We start from the raw sequence: 12,029 nt of genomic DNA on the forward strand, positions 1-12,029 counted from the left end.
AATTAATTATAAATCACTGATATTAATTGGTAAAATCTCGCTATCGCCTGCCTAGTGAAGTGGAATCTAGATGGGATTTTGTACCGGGGACACAATAACTTCATCAATTGTCTAAATCCCAATGCACTAATGGTGGAAAACGGGCGCACGTCTAATTGCGCACTGATTATACTGAGCACTGATGATACTATGGAGAACTGACACTGAGCAGCGAGAACAGCACTGGACTATTGTACTGTAGTATACTGGTCACCACAATGCTGCACTGTACTACTATATACTGCCCACAACAATGCAGCACAGATATGGATACTTGAAGTGACACGGAGCTGCAAGATACAGCAATGGCCTACTGTACTGTACAACTATATACTGTTGGTCACCAAAATGCTGCACTGTATTACTATATATACTGCTCACAAAAATGCAGCACAGATATGGAATGGATACTTGCAGTGACACAGAGCTGCAAGATACAGCAATGGCCTACTGTACAACTATATTCTGTTGGTCACCAAAATGCAGCACACTGAGCACAGATATTTGCAGCACGCTGAGCACAGATATGGAGCTTTTCAGGCAGAGAATGTAGATATTTGCAGCAAACTGAGCACAGATATTTGCAGCACACAGAGCACAGATATGGAGCTTTTCAGGCAGAAAACGTAGCCACGTCCTTTCCATTCAATCTCCAATGCACGAGTGAAAATGGCGGCGACGCGCAGCTCTTTATATAGAATACGAATCTCGCGAGAATCCGACAGTGGGATGATGACGTTCGGGTTAACCGAGCAAGGCGGGGGGTTCGGATCTCGACGAACCGAACCCGCTCATCTCTATTCTTAATATGATGTTGTTAATTGTGCATTGATGCGTACAGGGCTTATCTTTAAAGAAAAGAGGATGTTATGTTAGTGCATTAGAATGCTTAATATTTGTAGACACTCCCTTACTAAAATGTATAAGCCTGAATCTTCAGTGATGGTCCCTAGGACCAGAGGGATGCTGGGAAGTGGGTGGTCCAGTGGGCAGTGTGTCTGGAGTTGGTGAGGGAATAAAACAGCACAGCAGTGAACCCACGTGTCTCTGTGTCCTTATGACTGGATTTACAAACTTATGAACAAAACACAACCAACATAATACACTAAAAAGATTCTTTAGTGACAATAGATATGCTCATTGCTATAGACATGCCCTTTGGTAAGAGCTTGACACACCCCCTCGGCAGTATGATTAATGTGACGCATACTACTACAAACTATAATCTCCCTGAAACTAGTTTTTAAAAGTAGGCAAGTATGGTGTTGGCTCAGGGGACACTGTAACCCAGGCCCCCCTCTGTCAGTAACCTGGCCTGACTGAGGAGCTGTCACATTGCCATGGTGAGGATTAGCTTCGGAGGAGGGTTGGACTTCCCCCCACAGCTAATCAAGGAGTGTGGTCAGCATCACTCCCTGAGTCTCTGGCTACCAGTAGGAGCTGGCTTGGATGGTTTGGTGCTTCACAGGCAGAAGGCAGCATGTGTTGGTGGATGTAGCGCTGCATCTTGCCTCTGTAGAGTATAAATACATACAGCACATCTGGGCGGCGATGCTGCATGACACTGGCAGGGATGCTGCAACTGTGGATCAGAGGAGGTAGGCATTGTATGATGTCACCAGCACCTCCTGGCATGTGTGCACAGTGAAGAACAAAAGGGGGTGGATTGCTGCTAGTAGCCAGCAGCAGGAGGGGTCGCTGACTGTGCTGATGTAATTGTGGGAGTTGAGCGGAGGGAGTTTCTGATTGCTGTTGTCATTGGGGGGGAGGGAGCTTCTGACTCTGCTTCTGTCATTGTGGGGTTCAGGCGGAGGGAGTTTCTGATTGCTGTTTTCATTGGGGGGGAGGGAGCTTCTGACTGTGCTTTTGTCATTGTGGGGGTCAGGCAGAGGGAGTTTCTGACTGTGCTGTGGTCACTGGAGGGGGGGAGCTGCTGACTGTGCTGTTGTCATTTTGTAGGTGGAGGGAAGGGAGCTGCTACTGTATCTGCTGTTGCTGTTGGGGTTGGGGGGAGCTGCTGACTGTGTTGTTGTCATCTGGGGAGGGACCTGCTAACTGCTGTTATTTGAGAGGGAGTTGCTTACTGTGCCGTTGTCATTGTGGGGGTAGGACAGAGGGAGCTGCTGGGTGCAATGTCATACCCTCCAACATTTTACACAGAAAAATCGGTACAAATCCGAAAAGGGGGCGTGGCCGTGTGTAAAGGGGGCGTGGCCACGCCCCTTTTCCTATACTTTCAATGGAAGTTTGGAGAGGCAAAAATCGGTACAGACCATGAAAAAAAGGTACTGTACCTATTAAAAAGGTACAGTTGGAGGGTATGCAATGTGTGCAGTGCCCACACCCGCATACAGCGCACCAATTTTAATACTTATCTTTCCGGAGTCCAGTGCAGAGTGCTGCAATTGCGGTGGAAATTGCCTCCAAAATGGCCGCCGTGCATGCGCGGTAGACAAATTGGTCTCCGGATCATGGCGGGCACTATGTTCCTGGAGACCTGTGCATGCGCAGTAGACTCTGGCACAATGCCAGAGTCTACAGCACTGTACAGGGCCCCCTCCTCTGTTGAAACACCTCTGCTGCTGCTGTCATTGTGGGGGTGTGGGTGGGTGAGCTAATGACTGCTGTTGTCATTGTGGGGAGGAGGGAGCTGATGGTGAAGGGGGCTGGTGTCTGCTGGTCTCATTGTGGGGGTGTGTGTGGGTGAGCTGCTGATTGCTGTTGCATACCCTCCAACATTTTACACATAAAAATCGGTACAAACTTGAAAAGTGGGCGTGGCCATGGGTAAAGGGGTGTGTGGTCACGCCCCTTTTCCTATACTTTCAATGGAAGTTTGGAGAGCCAAAAATCAGTACAGACCATAAAAAAGGTACTGTACCTATTAAAAAGGTACAGTTGGAGGGTATACTGTTGTCATTGTGGGGGGAGGAGGGAGCTTCTGACTGTGCTGTTGTCATTGTGGAGGTTGGGGGGAAGGGGGCTGTGCTGTCTGCTGTTATTGTTGGGGGGGCATCTGCTGACTGTGCTATTGTCTTGGGGGAGGGAGCTGCTGACTGCTGTTGTCACTGTGAGGGTGTGGGTGGGTGAGCTGCTGACTGCTGCTGTCATTGTGGGGTTTGGGGGGAACGGAGCTGTTGACTGCCGCGGTTATCATTGTGGGGGAGTAGGGAGGAAGGGAGCTGCTGACTGCTGTTGTCATTGTTGGCGTGGGGGGGGTATTTGACTGTACTGATGTAATGGGGGGAGCTGCTGACTGTGCTGTTGTCCTGGGTGGAGCTGCTAACTGCTGTTGTCATTTGGGAGGGAGCTGCTAACTGTGTTGATGTCATTTGGGGAGGGGGAGCTGCTGACTGTACTGTCGTTATTGAGGGGGGAGCTGTTAACTGTGCTGTTGTCATTGAGGGGGCAGCAACATTTATCTTGCCTCTGGGCAACTGGGATGAGGTTACACCACTGGTGCGTAGTGTAGGGACACAGGAGTATCAGGTTTCACAAGCTGTCAACAGAGCTTCAAGAAGAGAGATGAGGGGGGGACAGTTCCCATCTTTTCCACTCCAAACATAGCAGGCTAGACTCATGTCTCTGGGTCAGGTTGGTATAGATATACTGGTGCCCGTCATCCCGGCAGTCAGAATCCTGACCACAGAATGCCGGGTGCCGGAATGCCAGGAGCGGGATGAGTGCAAAACGGCCCCTTGCAGGCACGGTGGTGCGCTGTGCATGCCATGCTATTTATTCTACCTGCAGGTGTGTCGTGGACACCCCAAAGAGGGAGAATAGGTATCAAGATCCCGACGCTGATATGCTGAGCGCCGGGATCCCGACAGGCACTGGTTCCTGTGCAAACAGTTATCTAATGAGACCATTTGGTACTGGAGAGAGAGATACACAGAGATAGTCCTCTTGAGTCCAGTGTGTACTGTAAGTACAGAAGCTGCTGCTATTTTTGCATGTGACAAGATAGATGGTAGATTTTAATTTTCTACAGTATGTGTACAGTATTTTAAGGTTGTTTAAGTTGTCTTTGTCCCACTGCAAGAAAACTATATGAAATAATTGTGTCTCAGTTATATTTAATAAACAAAATCTTATGTACAAAATGCTCCCCGAACACCCTGCTGTACCCCCATAGTGCGGGCATGCAGTATGGTGGGTGAGATCGGTGCTGGATGATAATCCAGGCCGGTGCAGTGGAGGCATTAAAGGCCCAGCCCCCCCAAAGGCTTAATCCAGCCCTGTTTTACATGTAATCTGCCGTGTCATTTTAAGCAAACATAATGTATTTCCAAAAGTGCTAAATTTGATTTATTTATTAAAATGTAGTACAGTACCTACTATTTTTTACTATATATTTTTTTGCATTTGTAAACACATTAAAATGAATGAGAAAAGTCCATAATAGTTCAATATATATAAAAATAATTGCCTGTTCAAAGTGCCAAAAGCTTATTTCCCAGTTTATTTAAACTAATCTTTCATCTATTCCGCCCATAGAAACAAACATGCCTATCTATAACTCAGTGTCTTTGTAATACTGTACTTACTTTTTATATTGTTTTCAAAATACGTCATCCATTGATGCATTGTTGAATCCCCAAACAAGTAAAAGAATTTTCCTTTCATGCATGTGTTTAGTTCTTCCATATTGTGATATGTCTTCATGCTGCATAGTTTTGGGTACCAGATCTCCTTCATGACATATCCACTAGGATATTCTAACTTCATTCCAGTTTTGCATTTTTCTTTTGTTTCTGAACTTGAACCTTTATAAAAAGAAATAAAATGTAACTTATATCACGTAAAACTCACAAAGTGTAAAAAAGGAATAACATTTACAACATAATTTAAGCAGTAGTAGCCAAGAGATTACATAATATCCTATGATTACTACAGCATGAACCTCAGTGAATGGTGCAGAAAAGATGTTTAAATATCAATGCATAAATCCACCTTGTAACAATTAATACAGTGACATTTACTTGTTCAGAGATGCTATTAATATAATGGGTAGCGTCACCAAGCTCAAAAACATGTTTGTTCAAACCAGTAGCGGCTCTTGCCACGGGCAAGCAGGCTTTTTGCCCGGGGCGCCGCTACCCTGAGGGCGCCGCCGTGGCAAGAGCCGCAATTATTATCCACCCTCCCCGCTCAGTGGCTCCCGGCTGCAGCGAGCGCCTTGTGCGCCCGCTGCAGCCGCGTCACTGACTCTGGCTAGAGGTCTATATTGACCTCTAGTGTCAGTGCGGCGCTGCTATGGGAGAGACGTCTCTCCCATAGAAAGGAGCCGGCGCCCGGAGACAGCAGAAGCATTGTTCCGGAAGCAGGAGCGAGGCTGATAAGTATTGTGATTTTTCTTTTAGGTTTCAAAGCGGCTACGGGGGGCACATACTGGGGGCACTGCTACAAGGGGCACATACTGGGGCAAAACAATTGGGGGCACAGCTACTGGGGGCACTACTACAGGGGGCACTTCTACAGGGGCACAACTACTAGGGGAACAACTACTGGGGGAACAACTACTGGGGGAACAACTACTGGAGGGCAAATCTACATGGGGGCAAATCAACTGGGGGCACAGCTACTGGGGGCACAACTACTAGGGGAACAACTACTGGGGGAACAACTACTGGGGGAACAACTACTGGAGGGCAAATCTACATGGGGGCAAATCAACTGGGGGCACAGCTACTGGGGGCACTACTACAGGGGCACAACTACTAGGGGAACAACTACAGGGGGCATTGCTACAGGGGAAACTGCTACTGGGGGAAAAGGTGCTGGGTGCACACTACTGGGGGCAAATCTACAGGGGGGCACAACTACTGGGGGGCACAGCTACAGGGGGCAAATAAACTGGGGGCACTACTACAGGGGCACTGCTACAAGGGACACAACTACTAGGGGAACAACTACAGGGGGCACTGCTACAGGGTAACAGCTACTGGGGGAAAATTAACTGGGAGCACAGCTGCTGGGGGCACAACTACTGGGGGCAAATCTACAGGGGGCACAACTACTCTCGACCCTCCCCTATGAAGCCACGCCTCTGTGTTGCCGTGGGGGGGCGCCAGTGGAAACTTTTGCACTGGGCGCCGCAAGGTGTAGAACCAGCCCTGGTTCAAACCACAGTCAATGCTGGAAAGCAATACAGAGAACAAGAGGAAAACTAGTTTTATGGTAAGAACTTACCTTTGTTAAAACTCTTTCTGCGAGGTACTCTGGGCTCCACAAGTCTGGACAATGGGGTGTAGAGTAGGATCTTGATCCGAGGCACCAGCAGACTCAAACCTTTGACTGTTCCCAGAATGCACAGCACCGCCTCCTATATCACCCTGCCTCCCAGCACAGGAGCTCAGTTTTAGTTAACCAGCCCAATGCAGTAGCAGGAAAAGAGACGACAATGGTTAGTAGCCACATATACCACACTCTCATGACAAGAGAAGTGTCAGCGGCTAATGCCATATCAACCCAAAGAAGCTAAGTGCGTCAGGGTGGGCGCCTTGTGGAGCCCAGTGTACCTCGCAGAATGAGTTTTAACAAAGGTAAGTTCTTACCATAAAACTCGTTTTCTGCTGCGGGGTACACTGGGCTCCACAAGTCTGGACAATGGGGATGTCCTAAAGCAGTTCCTTATGGGAGGGGACACACTGTAGCTGGCACAACAACCCGGCGTCCAAAGGAAGCATCCTGGGAAGCGGCAGTATCAAAGGCATAGAACTTTATGAACGTGTTCCCGGAGGACCACGTAGCCGCCTTGCACAATTGATCAAGGGTCGCACCACGGTGGGCCGCCCAAGAAGGTCCAACAGACCGAGTAGAATGGGCCGTAATGTGAGCAGGAGCTGACAGACCAGCCTTCACATAAGCATGTGCAATCACCATTCTAATCCATCTGGCCACGGTCTGCTTGTGAGCAGGCCAGCCACGTTTGTGAAATCCAAACAAAACAAAGAGAGAATCAGATTTTCGAATAGAAGCAGTTCTCATCACATAGATACGGAGAGCCCTTACCACATCCAAAGACCACTCTTTGGGAGATAAATCAGGAGAGACAAAGGCTGGAACCACAATCTCCTGATTAAGGTGGAACGAAGAAACCACCTTAGGTAAATATCCGGGGCGAGTCCTAAGAACCGCCCGGTCACGGTGAAAAATCAGATATGGGGAACTACAAGACAAGGCACCCAGATCCGACACTCTTCTAGCAGAGGCAATAGATAGCAAGAACACCACCTTAAGGGAAAGCCACTTAAGTTCAGCTGAACCAAGAAGTTCAAATGGAGGCTCCTACAACACCTTCAAAACTACGACAAGTCCCAAGGAGCCACAGGCGGGACATAGGGAGGTTGGATACGCAACATACCCTGAGTGAAAGTATGAACATCAGGTAAAGTCGCAATTTTTCTCTGAAACCACACCGACAAGGCAGAAATATGAACCTTGAGGGAGGCCATACGCAGGCCTAAATCTAGTCCCTGCTGCAGAAAAGCCAAAAGTTTGGCTGTACTAAACTTGGAAGCGTCATAATTGTTAGATGCGCACCAAACAAAGTATGAATGCCAGACCCTATGGTAAATCCGAGCAGAAGCCGGTTTCCGGGCCCACAACATAGTTTTAATGACCTCTTCAGAAACCTTAGCCCTCAAGACGGAAGCTTCAAGAGCCACGCCGTCAAAGATAGCCGGGCTAGGTCCTGGTAGACACAAGGGCCCTGAACGAGGAGGTCTGGGCGTTGTGGAAGTAGAAGTGGATGCTCGGACGATAGGCCTTGCAGGTCTGAGAACCAGTGCCGTCTGGGCTACGCCGGAGCTATGAGAAGCAGATTTCCTTTTTCTTGCTTGAACTTCCGAATTACCCTGGGCAGGAGTGACACCGGAGAGAACACGTACGGCAGCCGAAACCACCACGGCAACGCCAGCGCATCCACGAATGCTGCTTGAGGATCCCTTGTCCTTGCTCCGAAGACTGGAACCTTGTGATTGTGTCGAGACGCCATCAGATCCACATCTGGAAGACCCCACCTTTCCACGAGGAGTTGAAACACTTCTGGATGGAGGCCCCACTCGCCGGCATGCACGTCCTGACGACTGAGAAAGTCCGCTTCCTAATTCAGGACTCCCGGAATGAATATTGCCAATATTGCCGTTAGATGGCGTTCTGCCCTCTGTAGAATCCGTGAGGCTTCCTTCATTGCCAAACGGCTTCGAGTACCGCCTTGATGATTTATGTAAGCCACTGTGATGGCGTTGTCTGACTGTACTTGAACAGGACGGTTCTGAATTAAATGCTGGGCCAGGTTCAACGCATTGAAGACCGCCCGCAACTCCAGAATGTTGATCGAGAGGAGAGATTCCTCCTTGGTCCACCGACCCTGTAAGGAGTGTTGCTCCAGCACCGTGCCCCAACCTCTTAGACTGGCATCTGTCGTCAACAGGACCCAGTTGGATATCCAGAAGGGACGGCCCCTGCACAATTATTGGTCCTGGAGCCACCAGATCAGTGACAGACGGACCTCCGGAGTCAATGAGATCATGTGAGACCTGATCCGGTGAGGCAGGCCATCCCACTTGGCTAGAATCAGCTTCTGGAGGGGGCGAGAATGGAATTGAGCATACTCCACCACGTCGAATGCTGACACCATGAGGCCCAGCACCTGCATAGCCGAATGTATCGACACTTGCGGACGAGAAAGGAAGCAACTAAACCTGTCCTGAAGCTTCAGGACTTTCTCCTGAGACAAGAACAACCTCTGGTTGTGAGTGTCTAACAGCGCTCCCAGGAGCACCATGCTCTGAGCAGGGACCAGGGAGGATTTCTTCCAGTCGATGAGCCACCCGTGGGCTTTTAGAAACCGGACCGTCATATCCAGATGGCACAGGAGAAGATCTGGGGAATTTGCCAGGATTAACAAGTCGTCCAGATACGGCAGTATCCTGACCCCTTGACGGCGGAGTACCACTGTCATCACCGCCATAACTTTGGTGAAGACTCGCGGAGCTGTTGTTAAACCAAAAAGGTAACGCCCGAAACTGGTAATGGATGTTGCCAATAGCAAACCTCAGGTATTGTTAATGTGACACTGCTATAGGAATATGCAGGTAAGCATCCTGTATGTCCAAGGAGACCATGTAGTCCCCAGGTTCCAAGGCCAGAACTATAGAGCGAAGGGTTTCCATACAGAACTTGGAAATCTTCACAAACCTGTTCAATGCCTTGAGGTTGAGAATGGGCCGGGAGGACCCATTCGGTTTCGGGACTAGAAACAGCGGAGAATAGTACCCTTGGCACTTCTGAGCAAGAGGCACCTGTACTACGACTCCTGTATCCAGCAGGGTCTGTACCACCGAGTGTAGAGTTTTTGCCTTTGTCCGGTCCAAAGGGACGTCTGTCTTGCAAAATCAATGAGGGGGTCGGTTTTTGAAGGCAATGGCGTAACCTTGAGTGACGACTTCCCGTACCCAGGCATCTGAAGTGGTCTTCAACCATTCCTGGGTATACCCTAGAAGCCGGCGTCCCACCCTGGGGGCCCCCAGAGGGAGGCCCGCCCCATCATGCGGCAGGCTTATCGTCTTAGCAGCTGGCTGACGGGCAGCCCAGGCTCTTTTGGGCTTCGACTTACCAGGTTTGGAAGTGCGGGCCTGCTTATGGTACGCCTGACCTTTTGCTTTACCTGAAGGACGAAAGGGTCGAAAGGACGTACCTTTAGCCTTCGATACAGAAGGAGCGATATTAGGTAGACAGGCAGTTTTGTCAGTAGCCAAGTCAGCCACTATCTTATTTAAGTCCTCCCCAAACAGAATATCTCCCTTGAAAGGGAGTACCTCCAGGGTTTTTCTAGAGTCCAGATCCACAGACCAGGATCTCAGCCACAATATCCGGCGAGCCAGGACTGATGTAGTAGAGGCCTTGGCTGCGAGGATACCAGCATCAGAAGCCGCCTCTTTAATATATCGAGAAGCTGTGACAATATATGACAAGCATTGTCTAGCATGGTCAGAGGAGATTTCAGCTTCGAACTCCAAGGCCCATACTTCAATAGCCTCAGCAGCCCATGAAGCTGCAATAGTAGGCCTTTGTGCAGCACCCGTGAGGGTGTAAATTGCTTTCAGACAACCCTCCACACGTTTATCCGTAGGCTCTTTCAAAGACGTGACGGTAGTGACAGGTAGAGCTGAGGAAACCACCATCCTAGCCACATGTGAGTCCACTGGAGGTGTTTCCCAATTCTTAGACAGCTCTGGGGATAGCGAGCCAACATCTTCTTTTGAGGCACAAACTTCGTACCCGGGTTTTCCCAGGGTTCCTGACGTATATCCACTAGGTGATCAGAGTGAGGTATAACCTGTTTAACCACCTTCTGACGCTTGAACCTATCAGGTTTCTGAGGAAGCACGGATGGCTCGGGATCATCCGTAATCTGCAGAATTAATTTAATAGCCTCCAAATGGTCAGGAACATCCACATGTAAACTACCCTCCCCATAAGCCGTATCTGAGTCAGAACCTGTGGGGGTCAGTGTAAGTGCCGTCCTCATCAGTCGTGGTGTCAGTGACAGCAGTGGACTGTGAGGAGACGAGCGCTCGCTTAGAGGACCTCTTGGACTTTAGTAGCAAGAGATTAAAGAAGGAGAGTATAGGCCCTTTAAAAGACAAGTTGGGAGTCTTAAGTAAAAATGATAATGACATAGCGGACATACTAAATGAGTTTTTTTCAACAGTATTTACTAGAGAGGACCCAATTCAGGGACTAACATATAATCTCAATAATGAGAATATCCCACTGATAGGTACTTATTTAAGCGAGGAAGTAGTCTGTTACCGATTAAAACATTTAAAGATTAATAAATCACCAGGTCCCGATGGTATTCACCCAAGGGTTCTAATGGAGCTTCATTCTGAACTTGCAAAACCGCTATTTTTGATCTTTAAGGATTCAGTAATATCAGGTATGGTTCCCAAAGACTGGCGTATAGCGGAAGTAGTGCCTATATTCAAAAAGGGAAATAAAGCTGAACCAGGTAATTATAGACCAGTTAGTCTTACATCTATAGTGGGGAAAGTATTGGAAGGTATTCTAAGAGATAGTATTCAGAAGTTCCTTGAAGTCAATGAGGTCATTAAAAGGAATCAACATGGGTTTATGAAGGACAGATCCTGTCAAACCAACTTACTTGGCTTTTATGAAACAGTAAGCGCAAACCTAGATCAGGGTAAAGAGGTGGATGTAATCTTTTTAGATTTTGCCAAAGCGTTCGATACTGTACCACACATGAGACTTATCTACAAGCTACAAGAATCAGGGCTAGGAAGCACAATATGCACTTGGGTCAAAAACTGGTTAGATAATAGGGAGCAGCGCATTGTGGTTAATGGATCTTTTTCAACTTGGATTGAAGTGCTAAGTGGTGTGCCGCAAGGCTCAGTATTAGGACTGCTATTGTTCAATATTTTCATTAACGACCTAACAGAAGGTCTAGAGAGCATGGTGTCAATTTTTGCAGATGATACCAAATTGTGTAAAGTTATAAATGCGGAGGGGGATGCTGAGTCGCTTCAGAATGACTTAGTTAAATTAGAAGCTTGGGCAGCGAAATGGAGAATGCGCTTCAATACAGACAAGTGTAAGGTAATGCACTGTGGTAACAAGAACAAAAATAACACCTACCTACTAAATGGGGTAAAATTAGGGGATTCTGTACTGGAAAAGGACTTAGGTGTCCTCATAGATAGCAAACTAAGCAGTAGTACCCAAAGTAGGACTGCAGCAAAGAAGGCTAATAAGATATTAGCATGCATAAAACGGGGAATTGATGCTAGGGACGAGAGTATTATACTCCCGTTATATAAATCACTTGTGGACAAACACCTTGAATACTGTGTACATTTCTGGGAACCTTACTACAAAAAGGATATCCTGGAGCTAGAAAAGGTTCAGAGGCGGGCGACCAAACTAATTAAGGGTATGGAGACGCTGGAATACGAGGAAAG

General features: G+C 48.1%; 1 protein-coding gene across 6 annotated transcripts in view; it reads right to left on the reverse strand.

Moving 5' to 3' along the window:
- Positions 1-12,029, reverse strand: part of LOC134966292 (NXPE family member 4-like) — a 642,982-nt gene that overhangs the window by 120,072 nt on the left and 510,881 nt on the right. For all 6 annotated transcript variants that reach the window (XM_063942910.1, XM_063942914.1, XM_063942911.1 and 3 more), the window contains one exon: positions 4,587-4,805. In XM_063942910.1, the coding sequence (XP_063798980.1) occupies positions 4,587-4,805 (219 nt within the window). The remainder of the gene's footprint in view (positions 1-4,586; positions 4,806-12,029) is intronic.

The sequence above is a fragment of the Pseudophryne corroboree genome, chromosome 10 (assembly GCF_028390025.1).
Source record: "Pseudophryne corroboree isolate aPseCor3 chromosome 10, aPseCor3.hap2, whole genome shotgun sequence".
NCBI classification, from domain to species: Eukaryota; Metazoa; Chordata; class Amphibia; order Anura; family Myobatrachidae; genus Pseudophryne; species Pseudophryne corroboree.